The 24,556-nt window shown below is 47.1% G+C and overlaps 2 protein-coding genes across 7 annotated transcripts in view; one reads left to right on the top strand and one right to left on the bottom strand.

Annotated features, from left to right (window-relative positions):
• Positions 1–3,522, top strand: part of LOC115534750 (regulator of G-protein signaling 6) — a 58,082-nt gene extending 54,560 nt beyond the window's left edge. For both annotated transcript variants that reach the window (XM_030345951.1, XM_030345950.1), the window contains exons 15-18: positions 1–177; positions 1,481–1,570; positions 1,912–1,965; positions 2,305–3,522. The exon at positions 1–177 is cut by the window's left edge and continues 10 nt beyond it. In XM_030345951.1, coding sequence (XP_030201811.1) covers positions 1–177; positions 1,481–1,570; positions 1,912–1,965; positions 2,305–2,355 — 372 coding nt within the window. In that variant the 3' untranslated portion in view covers positions 2,356–3,522. The remainder of the gene's footprint in view (positions 178–1,480; positions 1,571–1,911; positions 1,966–2,304) is intronic.
• A 2,241-nt stretch (positions 3,523–5,763) lies between these two features.
• The window catches only part of lama2 (laminin, alpha 2), a 158,218-nt gene continuing 139,425 nt past the window's right edge, over positions 5,764–24,556 (bottom strand). For all 5 annotated transcript variants that reach the window (XM_030345512.1, XM_030345510.1, XM_030345509.1 and 2 more), the window contains 17 exons: positions 23,466–23,586; positions 21,483–21,638; positions 20,975–21,022; positions 17,561–17,712; positions 16,796–16,972; positions 16,091–16,256; positions 14,734–14,796; positions 12,980–13,092; positions 10,638–10,731; positions 10,259–10,354; positions 9,602–9,682; positions 8,988–9,065; positions 8,743–8,812; positions 8,412–8,531; positions 8,006–8,136; positions 7,536–7,758; positions 5,764–7,021 (listed from right to left, as the gene is read on the bottom strand). In XM_030345512.1, coding sequence (XP_030201372.1) covers positions 6,861–7,021; positions 7,536–7,758; positions 8,006–8,136; positions 8,412–8,531; positions 8,743–8,812; positions 8,988–9,065; positions 9,602–9,682; positions 10,259–10,354; positions 10,638–10,731; positions 12,980–13,092; positions 14,734–14,796; positions 16,091–16,256; positions 16,796–16,972; positions 17,561–17,712; positions 20,975–21,022; positions 21,483–21,638; positions 23,466–23,586 — 2,050 coding nt within the window. In that variant the 3' untranslated portion in view covers positions 5,764–6,860. The remainder of the gene's footprint in view (positions 7,022–7,535; positions 7,759–8,005; positions 8,137–8,411; positions 8,532–8,742; positions 8,813–8,987; positions 9,066–9,601; positions 9,683–10,258; positions 10,355–10,637; positions 10,732–12,979; positions 13,093–14,733; positions 14,797–16,090; positions 16,257–16,795; positions 16,973–17,560; positions 17,713–20,974; positions 21,023–21,482; positions 21,639–23,465; positions 23,587–24,556) is intronic.

Consider the following 24,556-nt stretch of genomic DNA (forward strand, 5'->3'; position numbering starts at 1 on the left):
GCGGTGCAGGACCTCAAGCAGCGCCCCCTGCTGGAGGTGGCCGAGCGCACGCAGGAGATCTGGGCCGAGTTCCTGGCGGAGGGCGCGCCCAGCACCATCAACCTGGACTCCCACAGCTACGAGCGCACCGGACACAACCTGAAGGACCCGGGCCGCTACAGCTACGAGGACGCCCAGGTGGGCCTCACTGGGGGGTCCTGTTTGAAGGAGACCCCACGCCTGGATCTAGTGGGTCGAGATGGGGATGCAGTGGGGTTACGTCGTAGTGCTGTGGATCCTGATCCCACGTTTAAACATGTCGGATATCGAAATATATATGCAGATATTAATTAAATTTGTAGTTAATCATTACAATGTGTAATTACTAAGTAGAAATGTAAAATAATTAGCATTTGTTACAAAAATGTGTGGATTAATACCATAGTTTTCAGGAACCATGAACACGAATAGTAAATGATAGCTAGGCCGTTAGTTAACTGTTAATTAACATTAGTTAATGCTTATTAGGATATTCACAAATGTTAATTTATGGTAAATGAAGGTGTATGTACAATTATTGTTACACTGGCTGTTTTGGGTTATGCAAGAGACAGCGAAGAGGAAGCCAGCAGCCATATGCCCACTCACAAATATATAAAAAGTATCCACCAGATGTTGGCAAGAGAAGGCCTTTATTATTTGGATATTGGGCCGGTACTTATTCAATGAGGTTTTTTAGTTTCCATTTAAGCCAACCGAGGCCCACACATGCTTCTGTCAACCAACGTATGAATTCAAGGGAAGCTGAAGAAATGAGGATTAATTATGCTAAAATGAATCAGTGGACTAAAGTACAGAAGCAGAGCTAATGGTAGACCCTGTTTTAAACCCCCAGGAGCTTTAGCTTTCTGTCTACGAACGTAGAAGAAAGTGGGGCATTGAGCTGGTGAACTTCCTGAGACAAGGTTTCAAAAAGGAATTAAATAATGTTGCTATTTTTCATCTCCGACAATTTGTGTCTGTAGCTTCTTCCTCCAGTGACGACCATGTTTACAGTGGTGCCCTGTTTCACACACCATTAGCATACACACACACACACACACACACACACACACACACACACACACACACACACACACACACACACACACACACACACACACACACACACACACACACACACACACACACACACACACACACACAATTACTTCAAAACAGACACACACACACACACACACACACACACACACACACACACACACACACACACACACACACACACACACACACACACACACACACACACACACACACACACACGCACACACAATTAGTTCAAAACAGACAGACACACACACATACACACATAGAGTTATTCGCTAGCATGATAACACCCACACAGCCACATATTGACTGAGACACATCTTCCCGTTTCTTCAGCTTTTTGGCTTTTCTCTTATCTATCGTCTCGTTTGGTCTGTGTCTCCCTCTATCTCAGGACCACATCTACAAGCTGATGAAAAGTGACAGCTACACGCGCTTCCTACGCTCCAATGCGTACCAGGACCTTCTGATTACCAGGAAGAAGGTACACGTGTGTGTGTGTGTGCCTGTGTGTGTGTGTGTGTGTGTGTGTGTGTGTGTGTGTGTGTGTGTGTGTGTGTGTGTGTGTGTGTGTGTGTCACTGCTCCAATGTAGTCCCACGCCCGCACGTGCCTCAGTGAGAGCGTGTGTTGTGTGTGTATGTGCGTGTGTGTGTGTGTGTGAGCGTGTGTTGTATGCGTACGGTGGAGATGCGAGTAAGCGTGCAAACAAACGGTTTCACTCAATGCCCGTGTAGTCACGTGGCCAGAAACGGTTCAGCTCTTGTTCACTGTCCCCTCTCCCTCCCTCCCTCCCTCCTCCTCCCCTGTGTGGCTCCGGGGTCAGCCTGAGGCGGAGCAGGGCAGACGCACCTCCCTGGAGAAGTTCACCCGCAGTGTGGTGAGTACCGGTACTGCGCCATGGCCCTCCCCTCAGCTTAGCTAGATAGAAAGGTGCTTTATACCGTGTTATAGCAGCTCACACCAAGACACAATCGTTAAGAATAGAGTCAGTGAAAATGGTGTGATCATAATCCCCCAAATGATAACTCTATTCAATAAATACTCTGTGAAGAATAGGTAGAAGTCATTCATTATTGTTTCTTGAAGTGAGAGAACTACACATTCTTGCGTATCATTGTTCTATTTTCTTTATAGTCTGGCTTGCATTAAGTTTCACCCCCCCCCCCCTACTATTAATAACACATTTAGTTACTTTTGCATTTATTAAATCTTTCAGGGCAAGTCTCTGACGGGCAAGCGGCTGACGGGCCTGATGCAGTCGTCCTGATGAGACCCCCCCCCCTGCACCTAGAGGTGGGGCCAGCACCGCCTGAGAGGACTCAGCCCCTAACCCTCAACCTGCCTCCAACACCATCCAGCACAACACACCCCTTTAGAATTGAATTGGCCCTTAGGTCGGGGCCGCTAAGGTGACAGCATGCAATGAGTCACCTAGGGACTGAACGCAAGGACAGCGGCACCCCCCCAACCCCCCATCCCAGAATAGAAGGATTATGCGTCACCCTAAACAAACCCCTGACTGCCTCATGAGCGGGGTCTTATTCAGAAACCAAGCAGAAAACCTCCTGGACCAACACGATCCCACAGAGCCCTTCCACTGCTCCCAACCACAAGAGGAGGAGCCTCCTCCAACACCTCATAGGAACCGGGGATAATAGGTTCATCCACGGGGCTAGAGATCTTTCTTTGAGCTGGACAGTGTACATGGGTACCAGAGGCATGGGTGTGTAGGGAGTGGGGTGCAGCATGTTGGCACTAAAACACTCCCCACTGAACTGTTTGCATTCCAAAAATCGTTGGTCACATTTTTATTTTGTTTCATATCTTAAAGCACGACCAAGCCAGTCTGCCTCTTGCGGCTCTTCAGATGTGATGTGTATCGCAGTACTAAAATACACCAACTTTCTTGGCAACTAGGCCTTAAAAGTAACATCATGTGACTTGAAGAATTGGCAGAAAAGAAGATAATCTCTGTGCTGCATCTATTTACTTCAAAATGCACGCTCACACACTATACCACTCTTTTTTTTTGTCCAGATCCAGCTAGCTGTAAATGTATTGGCCTTTTTATTTCAATGATCATAATCGCTGATTACAGTAGCACAGTGAATACTGCACAATTAAACACAACATGTATTGTCTACTCGTTGGGGTCGAGGTGATACTGTTGTTCTCCGAGACATTCCACCCTACGCCCGCTCAGACGCCGTTGGGCGGGCTGCGGGTTTGATTTCCACTGCCTGTGTGACAGGACGCTGTGACAATAAAGGGTCATGTTCAAAGAGGGGCATCTGTTGTTCTGTTCATCGTCGCACACGATGACTTCCAACCACACTGATTCCATTACATCCTAATTCTGATACTGAAATATACACACACAATTATCTCAAAACAGACACACACAGTCTATTCTGATACTAAAATATACGCACACACACACACACACACACACACACACACACACACACACACACACACACACACACACACACACACACACACACACACACACACACACACACACACACGCACACACACACAATTCTGATACTGAAATATACACAAACGTACCCTCCTACAAGATATGTAACTAGTTTTTTAACTGAATATAAATAAATGAAGTCAAATATACTATTATGATCTGGTGCAGCCAGCCATCCAACCTGCTCTTCTAGATGTGTAATTAGTTACATATGCTGCAAGACCAGAACTTAAACTTAATTGGCTTCCAAATTGTCATGGTGACCGATACATCAGTGCACCCTTAACATGCTTATGAAGTGGTTTAGTCATGACCAGACGTCCCCGGTTTCCGGGGACAATCCGAGTTTTCAGTGACCTGTCCCCGACTACTGCTGTCCCCGGAAATGTCCCCGGTTTTCACTCTGACTGAAAGATCCGAAATTGTAACAAAGGAAAGAAATAAAAAACAAATGTTGAAAACGACACGTATAGTTGCGCGCCTAATTGCACAGGCTAAAGCCAGCCAGAACCAGTGGCGATCAGCCCAGAGAATGCCCGTCTAAAATGCCCATATTTCTGGTATTTTGATTGGTGGAATAGCTGCGACTGCGAGGTAGAATATTTTCCCTTCGCGAGAGGTAGCTACATTTACGCAATTATTGTATGGCATTCATGCATCTATTCAACCAGTTGGTGTTTCACACCCACTTTTACATGTAAATTAATTAAATTGACTAAAGATAAATCGGTGCATGGCATGAGAAATGTCCCACCCTCCTCATTACTCTGCTGCCCACGCATAATACATTGGGTTAGGTAAGTCAGGTGTAAGGTATTCTGGCCTTCAATTTAATTTAATTATTTCAAGTTAGGGACCATTCACAATAAGACATATGTTGTACAACAAAAGGTGACATATCATGCCAGGTTGTAGTTGTTTGCTATTTTCAACCAACATTAAGGGAAAATGGATTAAACCAACTTAGAATCATATGCCCTTCAACATGAACTGTGGCATTTTCCATAAAAGTCTCCCTAAATCTTGTGATCATATGGTGTAAGGAGGAGGCCTTAGTTTGGGTGAAGTGTCTGGCTGATCCCTGTTTATTACAGCTGATTCTATGGATGTTCTTGATCTCAGCTACTTTGATCAGAGAAAGAAAAACTAAATGGTCATCAATTCCTTTGCAATTTAGGAGAATTTAGTGTGAGAGAAACTGCTTCATGGATGGTAAGGGCAGTGTCCCCGTTTTAGTTTTTCAAAGACAAAAACACTAAATGTATTGGAGGTTTTTACGCCTCGGACCGAAAATGTACCCGGATTTTGTCTAAAAAATCTGGTCACGATTAGACTTTCTTCGACCACCTCATCATACGCCAATAGTATTTTTTCTTTTGGGAAAAGCACTCCCTACATATCACCCCACCTTATGGCCACTTATGTTAATATTTTTACAAAACGGACCATCTTGAAGAACCCTATTTGATTACAAGTTATGTCATGATGTAATATAATTACTGGATAGATAGATTAACGGTTAGATATAAACGCTGAATATTATCCTGTTGCACGGCGCCACCTTGTGGTAATATGATTAAAGTGCGTAAACAAGAGTTAGTGCGTAAATGTGATAAGTAGGCGACTTATGGTGAATTTTACTTACACATTTTTGGTCATGATGTCTATTGAATCAACTTTCACATTAGTCAGAGATAAAATAAAATAAAAAAATGATGGGAAACTCTTAGTAAAAAATAAAGTGCATATATAGGAGCTAAAGAACATAAGTAATTTGGACAGTTTTGGTCTATGCAATCAATGATAAATGGATATTATATTATGGACACATTGGTGATATACTTGGAACTATTTAATTTTGCTTTAACTATAATTGTTTGTTTTAATAATTAGTAACATAGGCTACAATTTGCGTAATCATCGTCCTTTTGCAGTCTTCTGATTTTATTCCTTTCTTACTGCAGATTCTGATGGACTTCTAATACTGCCATCTAGTGGACAATATCAGTATTACGTATCAATACTTGGTGTGCATTGCTCAGGTAGGTCGCCAAAGATAGTCGTGACTCGTGAGCAGGTCCAGGAGCATCTCCATCTATCGGGTCCATCCTTAGGTAAACATTGACGTAGCAATTCTAAAGCCTGTCATTCATATTGCAGGATAAACGATAGGAGAGGAAAATAAACTCGATATTTAGGGTCAAGTTTTTAATGCAATGTGGTTTAGTGGTTAGAGCATTGCCTTCCTTCATATATGTTACGGATAATGTACAATCATACATTATACAATGTGTATGCCCTGCAATTAAAGTAAAGAAAAGACAAGCAAAGAGACAGACGCAGGACCAGTAGTTTGATGCTAACAGAAATATATTTCTGCAGAAACAACAGATTACATATATTTAACCACACCATGCAAACGTTCTGAGACCATCAGGGAGCTCCTTGCGGACTCTGTTGAACCGGTGGAGCGGGAGAAGGAGGGCGTGTGTTAAGGGAGCCATAGGGGTTTCACAGCCATATGGAGGCACTGTATGCAGAAGTTCAGTACCGGGGAGCAGCATAGGCTCCTAAGACTATCTGTGTGTCTTTGTGTGCGTGTTTTCTTTTCTCCTTTTTTAAGTGCAGCAGTACCAAACACAATGTTTTCTTTTCTCCTTTTTTAAGTGCAGCAGTACCAAATACAATGTTTTCTTTTCCTCTTTTTAAGTGCAGCAGTACCAAATACAATGTTTTCTTTTCTCCTTTTGTAAGTGCAGCAGTACCAAATACAATGTTTTCTTTTCCTCTTTTTAAGTGCAACAGTACCAAACACAATATGTTTTCTTTTCGCCAACACAACCTAAGAAACATCGCTCACGCGCAACGCTTCCTCCACAGGGGGTCCGTTAACAACACAAAAGCAACACATTTAGCAAGGTGAAGAAACTCATGTCGAAACACATTGAAAACACGTTGAAACCCATTGAAACCCGTTGAAACCCATTGAAACACATTGAAACCCAGTGAAACACATTGAAACCCATTGAAACCCATTGAAACCCATTGAAACCCATTGAAACCCATTGAAACACGCTGTGCGACCGACATACAAGAGCGTCTTCCAGAGAGGAGGAGCAGGAGCCTGCAGGGAAGCAGGGAGTAGGAGGGGAGGGTAAAGCGTGGGGAGGAGGGGGGGTGGGGGGTAGAGAGGGGTGGTGGGGGGTAGATTGAGGGTGGTGGGGGTAGAGAGGGGGGGTGGGGGGGTAGTTTGAGGGAGGTGGGGGTAGAGAGGGGGGGTGGGGGGGAGCTCAGGCCGCCACGGCGGGGCAGGACAGTGGCTGGACGCCCCTGATCTCCAGCGCCTTGTTGAAGTGCACCTCCATGGTCCGGGATGCCTTGGTGATCCTGAGGTTGCGCATGCAGCCCCGGAAGGAGGTGGAGGTGGAGAGAGCGGCCTGCCGCACACCGCCTGGAGGGGGGGGGGGAGGGGGAGGGAGAGGGGGGGAGAGAGTTCAAAGGAAGTCCTGCACATGTCATCAGGTGACCTCGGCATACTCGAATGACCCCTCCCCCCACCTCCACGTCACAGAGGATCAATATGTATTAATCCCGCGTGATCCATCCTTCTGCCTTCTGTGCGTGTCTCGAGTGTGTGTGTGTTATGTCTGTGTCTTCATGTGCGTGCATATATGTGTGTGTGTGTGTGTGTATAATCGTATGTCTGCGTCTTTATGTATATATGCGTGTGTTAAACTGTGGGTTCATGTGTGCGTTTGTATATATTTGTGTGTACATATATACATGCTTGTTTTTGTGTGTATGTATACATTTGAGAGTGTGTGTGTATATGAGTGTGTGACTGTATGTTTATATGTGTGTCTACATATACGTCTTTGTGTATGTCTGTATACATCTGTGTGTGTGTGTGCGTGCGTGCGTGCGTGCGTGCGTGTGTGTGCGCGTGCGTGCGTGTCTCTACGTACTGGGGTACCCCCCCACGTAGACGGGGTCGTTGGTGTCGCAGGTGTTGGAGCGCGTGTGGGGGCTCTCGGCCTGGCTCTTCCAGCCGTCCACCTCCAGCTCCAGCCGGTGCCGCAGCTTGTGGGCCACCACCGCGTGCCACTGGCCGTCACAGAGCCCCGCCCCCCCGGGGTCGGCGTGCTCGGCCGTGATGCGCCCGGCGCCGTTGTCCACGTGGAACAGGACCTGGTGGCACGGGGGGCCAGAGACACGTCGGGGGTTGGGTTTGAAAACAAACGCATACGTGTGTGAGAGAGTGAGTGAGTGAATCTGTGTTTGTTAGTGTGTGTGTGTGTCTGTGTGTGTGTCTGTATGTCTCTGTGTGTGTGTATCTGTGTGTGTTTGTCTGTGTGTGTGTGTGTCTGTGTGTCAGTGTGTCAGTGTGTATGTGTGTGTGTGTGTGTGTGTTTGTGTGTGTGTGTGTGTTGTGTACCTTGCCCTGGCTGATCTCCAGGCCCAGCCCGTCGTTGCCCTGGTTACTGATAGCCAGAAGGACCCCGTTGGTCCGGCTGGTCCTGAACTCCAGCGCCACGGACACGTCCAGACCCACCCGGTAGGTAGACACTGGAGGGACGCACACACAGTCAGTACTGGGGCAGCAGACAGCCATTCCATTGGCTGCCTAGCCCATGATGACATGGACCAGCAGCACTTATCTGCACTTTGTGCCCAAAGTTGAACACATTTCACATTCATGTTAACATGAATTACATATTACCCATGAAAAAAATCTGGTTTAAAATTAGTGCTTTACCAGAGAGATTGAAAGGCTAGAAAGGTGAGTGCGTGTGTGTGTGTGTGTGTTGACTGCGTGGCCGTTGAGTTCGGCATGTTCTCACCTGCTTTAAGGTAGCCTGTGCCGTCAAAGTAGGTGCCCGTCTCCGTGGCTACGAAGCATCTTCCCACCATGTGTGTGGAGTTGGGCGACGCCATGTCAAGGTTGAAGTCTCCAAGACGACCTGGAGGGGGGAGAGAGAGAGAGAGAGAGAGAGAGAGAGAGAGAGAGAGAGAGAGAGAGAGAGAGAGAGAGAGAGAGAGAGAGAGAGAGAGAGAGAGAGAGAGAGAGAGAGAGAGAGAGAGAGAGAGAGAGAGAGAGAGAGAGAGCAATGAGTTTATTAAGAAACAAAGAAGCAGCTTATAATTAACAATAGTTAATAGAAGAAAACATACCTGCAGCACTACTGATGGGTCCTCCCACCATTTTGAAGTTCCGGATACAGCCGTTGATACTGTAGAGAATCTACAGACACAAGGATATTTGTTAAGTCACACAAACATCTTAGATTTTCAATTTCATTGTTTGTGTGAGTGCGTGAGTGCGTGCGTGCGTGCGTGCGTGCGTGCGTGTGTGCGTGTGTGTGTGCGTGTGTGTGTGTGTGTGAGAGAGTGTGCGTGTGTGTGGGAGCTGTATTTACCGGTCCTATCCTCTTGCTGGTGTAGTTTTGCGGCAGCCCGCCCACATACAGGAGTCCCACCACATCCAGGAGGTCAGCCTGCAGAGGAGGGGGGAGAGTCAAACACACCACACCACCACAGAGGCTATACCATGATGCTCTCACCGACAGAGTAGACTACGCAATATTCCACCAGTGCAATTATCTCTGTAGCTGGAGAGTGTGTCTGTGTGTGAGAGAGAGAGAGAGAGAGAGAGAGAGAGAGAGAGAGAGAGAGAGAGAGAGAGAGAGAGTGAGAGTGAGAGTGAGAGTGAGGGGGAGAGGGGGGGAGAGAGAGAGAGGGGGAGGGAGAGGGAGAGGGAGTGAGAGAGTTAGAAGATCTAGAGAGGGGGAGAAAGAGACAAAGCCAGAGAGAAAGAGGCAGAGAAAGAGGTAGGGAGAGGGAAGGAGGGACAGAGATAGAAAGAGATTGAGAAGGAGAGAGGGAGATAGAAGGGCTAGAGAGAGCGAGAAAGGGAGAGAGAGAGAGAGAGAGAGAGAGAGAGAGAGAGAGAGAGAGAGAGAGAGAAAGGGAGAGAGAGATAGAGCTGGAGAGAGTGATAGAGATGGCGAGGTAGATACTGAGCGAGGCAGACCTTCTTGGGGCTGATCATCTGTTTGCTGTAGCGTCCGTCCACCATCAGGACGGCTCTCTGCTTGTTCCGGTTCAGACGGATCTGTGACCACAGGGAGGGAAAATGAGAGAGAGAAATACGAGGCACTGAGGGGGAACACAGCGAGAGGATGAGAGCAACGGTATGGATAATGGAAACGACAACTGGCTGTCCGGGGGTCACTCAATCACACCGTGTCAACAGAATAAAAGGACAATTAGGAAACGACTATGCACGCACTTCTAGAACAAATGCCCAAACTCTGCCGAACAAACACTCGGTCAACGGCGCGTTTAGAAATACAGCACATTTAACCGCCATCGCTTACGATGATGTCAGGGCTTATTGCGAACGCGCTCGTTCCGCGCTCACTCTCCGCCCATTCGTCACGTTACGTTCGCCTGGAAGCCAGAGTCTCCGGCGAAAACACGAGGATATGAAGCGGGCTTCTATGACGGGAAGGCCGGGGCGAGAGCGATGGCGCCGTAATAACGCTGAGCCTGACGGATGGGAACGCCTTTAGCTCAGCAAAGCGCTGAGGAGGAAAGGCCCGGCGCTCCAGAAGAGCAGACGGGTGAGAGGGCGAGGGGGTGGGAGGGCGAGGGGGTGAGGAAACCGGGGTGGGGTGTGCCGACGCACCTTGTGCCAGTTGCCGTCGTTGACGGAGAAGGGGATGCACCCGGAGGTGTTGCCGTGGCCCAGGTCGTAGCCCAGACACACCTGGCCCTCCTTGATCTGCAGAGACACAGGAGCCAGGACTCAGGTCAGCCCTTTATGTGTCATCTTATAGTGTGTTAGAGGAGTATGATAGGTGAGCTGATTCATGATCAATAATGTATGAACACATGATTACGTCAGTCCACTGTAGAAGCGATACGCTGGTCATTAGGCTGAGGTAATCACGATAGTAACTGTTCATTCTACTGTACATGTCATAGATTTGAATGGACACACTGTATGCTGATGGGTTGACCTGAGGACCCGGGGGAGGCCAGGTACCCGGTCACCTGACCCTCACCTGTATGGTGACAAAGTCTGCGTGGTTGATCCTGGCCATGTACAGAACCAGCCCAGAGTCCTCTGTGGTCCTCAGCTCAAACTCCATGATCAGCCTGGGGAACACACACACACACACGCACATGCACACACGCACACACACACACACACACACACACACACACACACACACACACACACACACACACACACACACACACACACACACACACGCACGCACGAGCGTACACGCACACAGAATAGATTAACAGTAGGCAAAACCATGATGGATTGTGGTCTTAAATATATGAAATATATCAAAAGAGCTCAGCTCTTTTGAAATTGGGAAAGGTGGTTCCGATTGGCCTGGTTACTAAACTGCTCCCACCTTGCTGGGGATAGGGCTAAAGCTGGGGCTCTACTAACATGAAGCATCAGCCGCAGGTGGATGGCTATTGGCTTATAAAAGCACCGCCCATTAATGCCTGTGATTGGGACTTCCCGGCATAAATGTCAGGCCGTTTTAGTGATAATCTTCTTGCATCACATCTGCATGAGTAAACTCTTGACATAGTGGTTTGTCCCGGTAAAACTGAATAAACAAACATAGTTGTAAAACGAATTTGTCACAGACATAAGTAGTTGCCCAGCTGGATGATTGGGGGAAAATATTGTCAATTCAATCAAATTTGCGATATATATATACTGAATATTTGTTTTTTCTTGGCCTGATCAGCTTCAATATCAAAAATCTCATTCTTCTGCTTTCGTGCGGTGTCGGCAGTGTAAGCAGGTTGTCAGTGTATGTTAGCCAGTTCTTTGGTTACTTTATACACCTATGGTTTAGCATGGAATGCACTCTGCTATGACGTTATTGGTTGGTCCAGCTCTCCAACGTGATCGGTCTCCAACAAGTGACACGACCAAGACTCATAGAAGAATGAAAGTTATTCTTTGTTTTTTAATAGTTCAAGATTGTCTGACAAACATGCTAATGTGGTTGCGCTACAATGCTAGTAGCAGACCATTAGAGGCAGAGGGAGAGAATATGATCTAGTTATTGGGAGTCTTCACAGCGTAGCTCCCATCTGGAGGTCATTAATCTTACTGTCAGTCAGTGAGTAGCAGTAACCCTCCTCCTCCCGTGAACTTTGTCTCTAGATCAAAACTTTTCGTGGTCGTCTCCACGGCAACGGTCATGTCCTCGTCACCAGCCTCAGACGGCAGAGACACTGTAGAGTCTGGGTGGAGATGGGAGTCCTTGGGCTCACACACACACACACACACACACACACACACACACACACACACACACACACACACACACACACACACACACACACACACACACACACACACACACACACACACACCCCCTGGACTCAAGGCCTTCTGGACTCCCCCCCCCCTCTCCATCCCTCTCTACAGTACAGTATGCCGCGAGTGATGCAACGCGCCTGCTGGCTGCGTCCCCCCCCGGTGTCTGAGCTGGGAGACCTCCCCTCCCCGACACCCTTCCCCCCTCCCACATGTGTTTGTGATGTTTTTAATATGTTGCTTACGTGTTGAGGTGTTTTTTTCCTAATCCCTACACTGTGCCGCCCTTAGAGGAACATAGTTTGGGAATGATCTTTCTTTCCCCTCGTTTCCCTTTTCTTATCTAATAATAAGGGGGCGCATGCGTCCCGACAGTCACTCCGTCCTGTCTCCCTACACTGTCTTTTTATGTTTCTTGGAATGGGATTTAACAGGTCATTTTCGTTGCTCTGTACTTGTGACATGTGCAATGACAATAAAGTCTCTATCTATCTATATCGCTTCCGATGGCAGGGGAAGACCTTCACTTATTTAACACCTTCTCATTTATAGAACATGAGTCTCAACCATTCATGTGTACTTCTTCAGACCCCTGTGTGTAGGAGTGTGTGAATGTATGGGTGAGTGTGTGTGTGGAGGAGTGTGTGAATGTATGTGTGTGTGTGTGTGTGTGTGTGTGCCTGTGTAAATGTGTGCGTGCTTGCATGTGTGTGCGTGTGTGAATGTATGTGTGCATATACATTGTGTGTGTGTGTGTGTGTGTGTGTGTGTGTGTGTGTGTGTGTGTGTGTGTGTGAGTGCGTGGGTAAATGCGTGCGTGCGTGCGTTCAAGCAGGCACATTTATTCATTAATATTTCTTGCTCTCCAACATGTCTCCATCAGATGCCGTGCATGTAAGGCCTGGTTACAAACAGCCCTTTGATTAAATACCAGCACACTATCAGTACCGGGCTGGGCTTTAACCCCTGCCTCTTAAAGTGGGCGACACATGGCTTATACTGTCAGCACGGGTGGACCAGGAGGTCTTCATGGGGGGACGCCCTCACCTCTCTCGGACTTTGGTGTCATCGAAGGCGAACGTCATGTGGCTGTTCTTGGTGAGTCCGAACTGGTACGCCTTCTCCAGGGCGGCTGGGGCGGCGCCCGGCCCACACGAGTCCTGGGCGCCATGGAAACAACCACAACAACACGTCAGTCGAAGCCGACGCCACGGGGAGAAGTCCTCCCCTTTGGCCCGCCCGCCATCGGTATTGGTCGTCACACATGTCAATCGCCCGCCGTAGCGACGGATAGGGTGTTATGTTGTGGCGTTAATGTGTCAATGTGAACGCTTACAAAGTCATGCAAGTACATGCCAGATCCATTGGTGGGCTTGGTTTGTAAATGCACATCCATGTCTGTCATTGAATTCCTTTCCTCTGTCCCACGTCCCACTGCTGCCTGCTCAAGTGCATGTGCAACTAAATAAATGATTTAAACATTTCCCCCGCACCAATCACTGTAATTCAGCTACTTAATTCATCGTTCATCAGCCATCAGACTACACTACAGTGGTCACTGATTATTTAGCATGGGCCAGCTGTGCGGAGTATAGGGTGCAGTTCACAAGTTGGCCAGGAGGTGTCAGTGTTGACACAAACATGCAGCCTTTTTGGATATGATCTATGAATAATGATTCATCGATTTTTTTTGATGTGATGAAATACATAAAATTGAAAGAAAATAAATGTTAAAACATAATGGACCACATTATAAAAAAGCACATCCTTCATTATCTGACCATTTCCAATCGAAATATTCATTTGTCATTTCCTACAAGATCTAGATGTTTTTATTTGTTTCGCCTTTCTTTTCTCTGACTTGATTAATTTTAATTTCCCTTAGCGCCTTCTTTTCGCCACCTCTCATTCCTTCCTCTGCTCTTCTGTAGTAACAGATATGGGACATGTATTACATCTACCCTGACACTGAATCCCAAGCATGTCCGTCCATTAAACCGACAAAATGGACAGGCCTCGCTCCATCTAAGAATATATTTTCTCATCTCTCTCTTTCATTATCTCCCTCTCTCTGTTGCTGATATATTTGCCTCTTGTCCCCGTTTGCATCGTCCTCCTTTCTCCATTTCTCTGTCCCTCTCTCTTTGTCTCTGTGTCTCTTTCTTTGGCTCCCCCCTCTCTTTCTGCCTCCCTCTCTCCTAATCTCCTCCTCTCTCTCTCTCTTTCTCTCTGTCTGCCTCACTCTCTTTCTGTGTCACTCTCCCTCTCTCTCTTTCTCTCTCTCCTCATCTCTCTCTGTCTGTCCCTCTGCCATCCGGTCTTTCTGCGCCTCTATACCTCAGTCTCTCTTTGTCCCTCTCCCGCTCTGTGTCTGTCTCCCCCACTCTCCCTCTCTGTCCCTCTGCCATCCTGTCAAAGCGTCTTTCCATTCAGTCAACAATAGGGAGATGCTTCTCCATTCAGAGTCACAAGCTATTCAGATGGCTTTGTTGCAAAAGCATGAGCAGGCACAGAGTTTTTTGTGTATGTGTGTGTGTGAATGATTGAGTGAGTGAGAAAAAGGGAGAGAGTGAGTGTGCCAAGTATGGCCTCCGTCTTAATAAGAGAAGGTTGAGTAGTGGCTGCACCTTAACATACATAAAGCTAGCAGGCTACCTGGTGGGTTCACACAAGATCCAGAATAATGCTTTAAACACAGATCCTCATGAACAACACCCCACTAAGGAGGTATGATGCTTTGTTTGTGTGTGTGTGTGTGTGTGTGTGTGTGTGTGTGTGTGTGTGTGTGTGTGCGCGTGTACCGTGTCAGGCTCCGGGGTGGTGGTGGGAGGGACTGCAAGTTCAGTGTCCGGGGGTGGGGCCTCCTATGGGGGGAGGGGCAGAAGATTCAATTCAGAGGGGAGCAACAGCATACATCAGACTGGCCACAGGTTTCAGCGTTCTGAGAATGTGAATCGTGCAGATGATCACAAAGTAGTGATGGAAAGGGCGGTCAGATCAGAGAGCAACACTTAAACCCAGATGGTTGGAACTCACTTTGAGGATTTGGTCTCTTGGATATGTCATCTTTATGTATTTGTTTCATTATTGGGTCCTACAGTGGTCGCTGAGGGACGGGATAAAGGGTATTGGTGCACTCCTTCTGTATCAATATGAGCAGTAATCGATAATGGTGGAGCTGGTTTTAATGAATGGAGGCGGCCTTGCCCGGTGTCCTCCTGTACCCCGTGCTAAGACACGTGGCCATACATCAGGTTGTTTAATGTCAGCCCTGTTTACGACGCCCATTAAACAATAATAATAAAAGCCCAGCAGAAGTGCTTATGAGGCAGCAGGGCTTAGCGCTAACTCAGGGTCTATGGATCAGTGACGCTCGCACAACCACAACAGCCTTCCAGAGGTGCAGCGCCGCGGCTCACCCACGCTAGCCCCACGGGCGCCACAGGGCAAAGAGCGCGTGACGTACAGCCCCTCCGCCACCCGCTCCTCCCCCCTACCCGTCGGTGTCCTGGCCCTGCAGCTGAACGGCCCTAACCGCCGCCTGGCCCTACGTAGCTCTCCCCTCTGAATGCTAACCCGGAGAGTTATTAACGCATTAAGCGGCGCCGCAAAGAGTTAGCCTAGCGCGGCCCCGTGGCACCGCACTGCGCGAGGGGGTGGGACCCCGGTGGTGGCACAAGGCTGAAGGCACCATAAAGCACAGCTAATGGCCTGTACAACCGCAGTGTGACGGAGCGCTAAGCTAACAGAGCGAGGCCACCGCCGCACTATATCACAGCCAAATAGGAGGCTATCAGCCCGGGACTCTGTGTGTGTGCGTGTGTGTGTGTGTGTGTGTGTGTGTCTGTGTGTGTGTGTGTGTGTGTGTGTGTGTGTGTGTGTGTGTGTGTGTGTGTGTGTGTACGTGTGGTGCGGGAGTCAGTAAAAAGGAGATTATGTTGGTGGAGTATTAGTGTGTGTGTGTGTGTGTGTGTGTGTGTACGGGACATTGCTATTATATGAGAGCCATCATCATCATCCAGTGCTTTGAGACCGTTATCATTGTTATAACCCCCCCCCCCCCCCCCCCCCCCCCCCCCCCCCGCTCCCCAGAGGTGACTGATGAGACAGTAGTAGGTGCTTCAGCCCCCAGTCAGAAGTGCTCATGTGCTTCCTTACGACAACGGGGGGGCCCGGAGACGGGGTGGCGGGGGCCGTCTGGGGCCCCGGGGTCCCCTCCACCTCTGGGGGCAGGAGGGGTGTCTGGGGCGGGGCCGGGGCCAGCCTGGGGCAGCGGCCGATGTGGGCGTTCTCGAAGGACGCGGGCTGGGAGAAGTCGGACAGCCTGCGGGGGGGAGGGGGGGGGGGGAGTCGGGGGGATTATGACATTTCAGAATTGTTTTTGCTCGCAGAAATAGCACCCTGGTTATTTATTCATCGTGCGCTATTCTAAAATACCATAAATCACGGCAAATTGGCTCACTACCGTCCTACGGTGTATTACTGCTGTGGGGACTGCTGTGTGTGTGTGTGTGTGTGTGTGTGTGTGTGTTTGTGTGTGTGTGCTTTAAAGATCCCCTTGATTCTTCCACCCCCATGCCCCCCTATAAATTAGACCCTCTGCCGACACATTAAGGTGTCGTTGGCGTCTCTAAGCACCTCTACATCAGAGTTAGTATACACAGCCACGCCTCTGGTGTCCTCATCCTGTTACACACAGTCTAATCCAGGGCGTGGTTCTGACAACACCAACACACGGACATGTGTACAGACGGACCGCTGGAAAACGCTAGAAAGTTCGATAAGCTAATTGAGTGCACGCCATTTTCAATTCAAGATGGCCGACCAGTGAGGAAGGCGGATGTGAGCTGGATGTTAACGTACACATTGTTGACCATGAGGTTCCAGATGCAGCCCTGGAAGGGAACATTGGCCCGGTTGGAGCTCAGCTCCACCGCGGCGGGAATGCCGCCCAGGAACACGCGCCGCAAGCTGATTGGCTGGTCGTTGGGAAGAGCCGCCTCCCTCTTGGGCTCCTCGTCCACCTGCACAGCGAAGGATCTGGAAGCACACGTAAGAAATACAAATAGAGGGTAGATGAGTGACTGAGGAGCGCTGCTCATCTTAACCTAGAACACTCTATGATGAGTTTAGAATGCCCTCTGACATTGGATATACTGAGCCTGGATGCACTTCTAATATGTATACATTCATTTATACATATATATATATATTACCTAATTACTAACAACTGAATTACTATGTTTTAAGTTTTTTACTCTTACATTTGTGCAACAATATGACCTTTTTGAAGCGGCAAAATTTGGATCCGGTTCATTGTCGGCATTGATTGTTCGCATTTATGAATCACTTTAGATTAAAACTCCTGCTTGGTAACTAAATGTCAGTGGAAAATTGATTTAGAAATGCCATCAGTTTTCCAAGATACGGACACACACACACACACACGCACACACACACAGACGCACGCACGCACGCACGCACGCACGCAGGCAGGCACCCACACACACACACACACACACAGACACACAGACACACACACACACACACACACACACACACACACACACACACACACACACATACACATACACACACACACACACACACACACACACAGGGCCCTACCGGCCGGCCAGCCTCTCTATGCGGAGGGCGTGCTCCCGGCCGTCGTGCAGGACGCCCTGGTCGGCGCGGCGCACCACCCGGCGCGTGTTGTGGCTCCCGGTGAACACCAGCACCTCCAGGGAGCCCTTGTTCAGCATGACGGACAGGTAGGGCTGCGTGGGGAACACACACGGAACACAGCTTGTAGAGGCGTGGGGATGTAATGTCACAGACCGATAAACACACGGGAGCGTGTGACATTCATTACGGCTCCGTTCCATTTGTGTCCTTCAGCTGGAAGCGTATACGAGGGGAGGTTAACGCACTGGTGTTAGCCACACTGGCAGTTAATGGAACGCAGCCATGATTAGATTGATGAGCTACACCTGTGTGTCACCTCGGTCAAAAGGCCTTGAGATACGTAAACCAGGTATTGACATCGAGCAATCAATTTTCATGCATTTCATACAATTTTTTTTTTACAGTGGGTATCAACACATATATTAACCACTTAGAAATATATATATTCGACCAAGATAATGGATTCGCAAAACCTTTTTGTCCCTTCATGCTATTCTATGCCAATATAGAAATAATTATGAACCGAATAAAGGAGTAAGAAGAGCGAGAGAAACAATGTAGCAAGTAGAGGACCACTGTATGGCTGTAGAAAGAGAAAAGAAAAGAAAGAAAGAAGAAAGAGCATGGAAATAGAAAGAGAGGAGAGAGAGAGGATAACAAGCAATGAAGGAAGAGGAGAGGATAAAGGGGGATGAGATGAGAGGGCAGAGAGCAAGTCAGGTGTGGTCGAACAAAAGTGAGAGAGAGAGGAGAAAGAGAGAGAGAGAGAAGAGAAAGAGGTGTGTGTGTGTGTGTGTGTGTGTGTGTGTGTGTGTGTGTGTGTGTGTGTGTGTGTGTGTGTGTGTGTGTGTGTGTGTGTGTGTGTGTGTGTGTGTGTGTGTGGTTTGAGGTGCCAGGGAGCAACGGTTGCAGGGTCAGGCTAATTTGAATTTTAATTCACTGGGTGCCAGAGGGCGAAGTGGAAGACAATTTACCACCTGAAAATGGAATTTCAATTTGAGGTCGCGGGATAAATTGAACCGAGATGTAGCTACAACATGTCTCATGCTGTGCTATCGCGCACACACACACACACACACACACAATACATGTACGCACACACACGACCACACACACACACACACACACACACATACAAATCTGCCGTGCTATACTGTATATACACACACATTTGCACATGCACACAAACCCATGAGCACACTGCCATTAGCACGCACGCACGCACACACACACACACACACACACACACGCACACGCACACGCACACACACACACACACACACACACACACAGACCATCACTCCTCTCCCCTTCATGCTTTCCAATCCTCTTTTCCTTTTGAAGTCTATAATTTAAAAAGAAATGTGTATGGATATGAATGATGTTTCTCTTTCCATGTCCGCTGCTGCTGTGTATTACAAAACCAATACGCTCTTATATTAGTCCCAAGATGTTACTTTCCTCGAAAAAACTAAATGGAACCACCACATTTGGATGTTGTGTGGTTTTGACTTTGGCACCCTAACAATGTCAAATACATTCCATGAAAACACAAAGGTAGTGTTTACCAGGAAATTAATTCACCTTACGGCACAAACTTTTCCAATCTAAAATAGTAGTGGGAATGAGAAATAGAAAAAATAAATAAATGACTTTTTCTAAAGACACATTAAAATGTAAATTTCTGAGCACAAAATTGAGCCATTCTGAAAAGAGAGAAAGAGGACTTTGACAGATATTCTCCAACCCTGACAACATAAGTATTGGCAGACACAAAATACGACCTCGCTCAATCCATCTTTGAAAGCCAGCGCAGGAAACATTGATGAGAAGCCTTATTTGTTTCATATTGTTGTTGTACAATGAATAGTGTGTGTCTACACAGATACGACTGGAGATGGCAAAGTCAAAGTGGATCACAAAATTGACAATAACCCCAAAACACATTGAACAGCAACAAATGATATTCTTATAGAAATGGTTCAAACTGAGTGAGATGAATTGATCAACTGTGTTAAGCCGTTGGCGTACATTGTCTGTATCTCAGTGTGAAACTGAAATGGATGGGTTCATGAGGAAACGTTTGCTGCTTCAGTCTGACCTATTCCCAACAGTGGATATTGTATTTTTGCTCTTGAGAGAAAAATGCGACAACCACGACGGATAATAACTAAACAAAAAACGATCACATGTGGACGTCCTAAGGATTTAATCCACTGTTCCTTTCTTTCTCCCATCTTTCCTTGCTTCCTCCCTTCCATCCTCCCATCCTTCTCCCCCTCCTTTATCCTATCTTTCCTTCCTTTCTTCCTCCGTTCCTTCTTCCCCTCCTATATCACATCTATCCTTACTTCCTTCCTCTGTTCCTTCTTCCCTTCCTTTATCCCATCTTTCCTTCCTTCCTCCCTTCCTTATTCCCACTCCCCTTCCTTCCTCACTTTCTTTCATCTTTTTCCCCCCCTTTTAATGTGTGATCTTCTTTAGCTCTGAGTCCTTGAATGAAACTATCTTCCACTTCCTCTCCCTGTCCACTCCTCCCTATCCATCTTCTCTGTCCCCCTCTAAAACATCCATTAGTCAGGGCCAAGTTGACTTGATGGTGTTTTTAACCTCGTTTAACCTCTCTCTCTTTCTCTCTCCCTCTCTGTCTCTCCCATTCTCCCTCTCCATCAAAACCACACCCTCATGGCCTTGCCATGTTGGCCTAGCCAACACCCAAAGATACACACACCCGACCTCTCTCCCCCCCACACACACACACACACACACACACACACACACACACACACACACACACACACACACACACACACACACACACACACACACACACACACACACACACACACACACACACACAGCCCTCGAGCATAGTTAGTAAGAATAAATGTATTCAGCAATATAATCAGTGATGATGGATAAGCTCAGAATAACCTTTGTCCTCTTATCACACATGCAAAAACACGCACACACACACACACACACACACACACACACACACACACACACACACACACACACACCTTCACAAAGACACACACGATACATAGACACACCGTATTATATAGCAATAAGCAGTGTTGCTATTTCGTAGAAAAGAGAACACTAAGATTTCAGCTATGCATGGCCTCGTGTGTGTGTGGCCGCATTCATCCGTGTGTGCGCGCACGAGCGTGAATGTGTATGTGTGTGCACATGTGGGTGTGGGTGAAAACGAGTGTTTTGGCCTGAAGACAATCCAATCAGCCAAGTTGCCAACAAATTCCAATCTCATTAATATGCACTAATGGAAATTCAGTTAGCCTACATAAACGTGTGCGCTTATGCGTGCATGGGCGTGTGAATGGGACCTACCTCTCCCGACTGCCGGCGCTTCCTCTTTGGACTGAACAGGCCTGCACTCTGAGGAACAAAAGCAAGGCAATAACATCGTCTTACACAGCATTGGGATGGAAACCGTTTCTCAATGCACACATGGTGGAGAAGGAGCGTGTGTTTCGTTCGCTCAGCTTTAAAAGACTTTAAATTTCATTGCGTATTTTTTTGGATTGCTCATCAAGCCTGCTGAGCGTTAGCGAGGATCATCTCCTACAGTCTCCTGTTGATCATCTTGTCTGTAATTGTTAACATTAACCTTAAAACTGTTATGTTTGATCAACCCCCAGTGATGTTTTGCTGCCTAATGCTAACGATAACATTAGGCCAAATCTTGCACATGTCTAATTGAGTTCCTGCTGAAATAGCAGTTAGCTTAGTAGGAACATGTTACTTGTGTTATTAATTTGAAAGATGTTCCAAGGGTTAATTGAGTCATATAAACAGCAATTTTGTGATCAATTATCATCAATAACTGATACCCTACCTTCTGATCAATCTGATCGGCACCACTAACTGCCAAGAAGATGGTCCCAGTGTCCGTCTGAGTGCTGAACGACAGGCTGATCTCCGTGGCCACAGCCAATGAGAGTCCCGACAGCTCCATGTAGCCGGGCTTAGAGAAACTGACCGTGTAGATGTTCTAAACACAAGAGGGAGAAAGGAAAAAGAGTCTTAAATATTGTTATCGAAAAAATAGATAAAACCATTGAATCATAAATTCATAAATTTCACAGATAGGTATTTACTTGAATTTATTTGTGTTCCCGTAATTGCCAGAGTGTTGACTTTGGCATAGAAATGGAATTGAGGTTGTTGACCTCCACGAGAAAAGAAACACATAGCAAGGCCGCACACGCAAGGCTACACGGCACGCACACACACACACTACTATATAAACTACTTTTTGTAGGATTTTGTATCAAGAGTGTGCGTGTGTGTGTTTGTGTCTGTGTGTGTGGTTGTTTGTGTAAGTGTAAGTGTTTGTTTGTGTGTGTGTCTTTTTATGTGTTTTATATTTGTGTATGTGTGTGTGTGTGTAGGCTTGAGTGTGTGTGTAAGTGTCTGTGTGTGTGTGTGTGTGTGTGTGTGTGTGTGTGTGTGTGTGTGTGTGTGTGTGTGTGTGCTTGTGTGTGTGTGTGTGTAAATGCTTCTTGGTTCGGTTTGGAAATGTTTCTGACCATTCCAGTCTTCAGATGCTGTCTGACGGATACATGAATCCCAGCAGGATTCAGAAGTGCTTTAGTGTCTATGAGTCAGTGATGGACAGTAACGAAGAACAAGTCATTCGTTACAGTATTTAAGTAACTTTTTTGCGTATCTGTACCTTACCTGAGTATCATTATTTTGTTGACTTTCGTTCCCTTGCAGCATGCAGTGTGTGTTTGTGTGTGCGTTTGCCTGCGCGTGCCACCTGCGCGCGTGAATGTGATTGTGCGCACGTGTGTGTCTCTCTGCGCTTGGCCCCTGAGTATTCAGAGGAATTACATTACACCAAATTACTTTTACTTTTGATTCTTAAGTACATTGAAAGCCAAGTACTTTTATACTTTTACTCAAGTCTAAGTTTAGAGGGAGTACTTCTATTTTTACTGGAGTAATATTTTACACTATCTCAACTTTTATTACATTTTTATACTTATTTTTTTAGTACTTCGTCCACCACTGATGAGAGTTCATGGCTCTCAAACACCTACTGGAAAGATCATGGGGGAAGCCCTGAAAACATCAAACGTGTTTCATATTTACGACTTCAGATCGGCCTGGCCTTGATCAAATCTCTCAGGGATTCTTCTCTGCTCTGGGATTTGATCCCAGAACGCTGAGGGCACAGAGCCAATGAAAAAGGATCTTAAAAAGTGACACGGGAGAATCTAAATGTTATACTCTGAAATCCATCTATCCAATTTAGCTGAGAATGTTTTTTTTATTTCTGATATATTAAATCTTAAAAGCTAAATCAATTATGTTTCTCGTTGCCCTGTTGACCTTGAAGTTTGTTCCCAGCATTCGGTTGACCATGAACTAACAATCTGTGAGACTTTGTGAAAATTTTCGGATAACACGGACACTGCTTCCAGTCAGAGCGTGTTCAAATCAAACGTGCCATTCATTCCCACCAAGGTGGAACGCAACACACATCTACACGTAAACCTGCTGAAACTTCATACACAACCTGCCCTCACAACCACCTTCTCCACCGTGTTTCTCGCAATATACATTTAAGTTGGTAATTGTGCTCGTGCAATCCATTTAGAGGGATGCCACTGATCAGTAGAGGGGGTGGTGTGAATGAATATAATCTATGATATAACGTGGTCACCTAAGATCTATTTAATTCCTCCACGGATGGTGGAGGGGGGTGCTCTGGCAATGGGGGCCCGGCCAGACGATGGTCTGAGGTGGGGGGTGGGGTTGGGGTGAGGGTGTAGAGGGGAGTGTGTGGGGGGGGGGGGGGGGGGGCTCTCACCTCAACACTGCAGCCCTTGGTGACTCCCGTGTAATCCAGGCTGCCCAGCAGATTATACGGCGTCCTGGAGATCTCAATGTCCCGCAGGCAACCGGCGTAGCGGTGTGTCGTCACCTCGGACCTGCACACACACACACACACACACACACACACACACACACACACACACACACACACACACACACACACACACACACACACACACACACACACACACACACAGGGGGAAATGGTGTTACTTCAAAAGGTCTTTTGGCCAACACACACACACAAACTAACACGCACACAGTGAAAAATTTTTACTTCAAAGGCCATTTAGCCAACACACACATAGACACACGCACCCCCACACACACACACACACACACACACACACACACACACACACACACACACACACACACACACACACACACACACACACACACACACACACACACACACACACAGGGAAATGGTGTTACTTCAAAAGGCTGTTTAGCCAACATAGACACACACACACACACACACACACACACACACACACACATACACACACACACACAGTGGGTTGTGTTCAATAGGAAATGACTCAGCATCAAAGCGCAAAAGGTGCTAAAGGCATAGAGAACATGAAGACATAACGGTATGTACAGCCTGGGCCGGCTCTCGCTATCTATTTGAAATAGCAAGAAGGACACCCTGACACACCAACCAACACACACACACACACACACACACACACACACACACACACACACACACACACAGATGGAACACCAGCTTTGGTGTTGAGCGGCTTGCCGCCGGCAGAGGTACAGCGCAGCCATGGTATTGGCACAAACTATAATCCCACGTATCGACCTGTAAAGTCAACATTTTCACCTGGATTTCATGCTGTAGCAGACACACAAAAAAATGTAACATTGCGGATGTAGCTCATGCACGCAAATACACATAAGAGTTTAGCACTCTTGACCAGATAACAAAGTCATCAAAGTCAAAACGGACTCTACATTATACATGTATTACAGATACTACTTCTGCATTAGCGATAATACTGTAGTCGATAAAGACGGGAGATGGTAACGTCTGCGGAAAAATAAAAATGC

Source organism: Gadus morhua, chromosome 21, assembly GCF_902167405.1.
Source record: "Gadus morhua chromosome 21, gadMor3.0, whole genome shotgun sequence".
Taxonomy (NCBI): Eukaryota; Metazoa; Chordata; class Actinopteri; order Gadiformes; family Gadidae; genus Gadus; species Gadus morhua.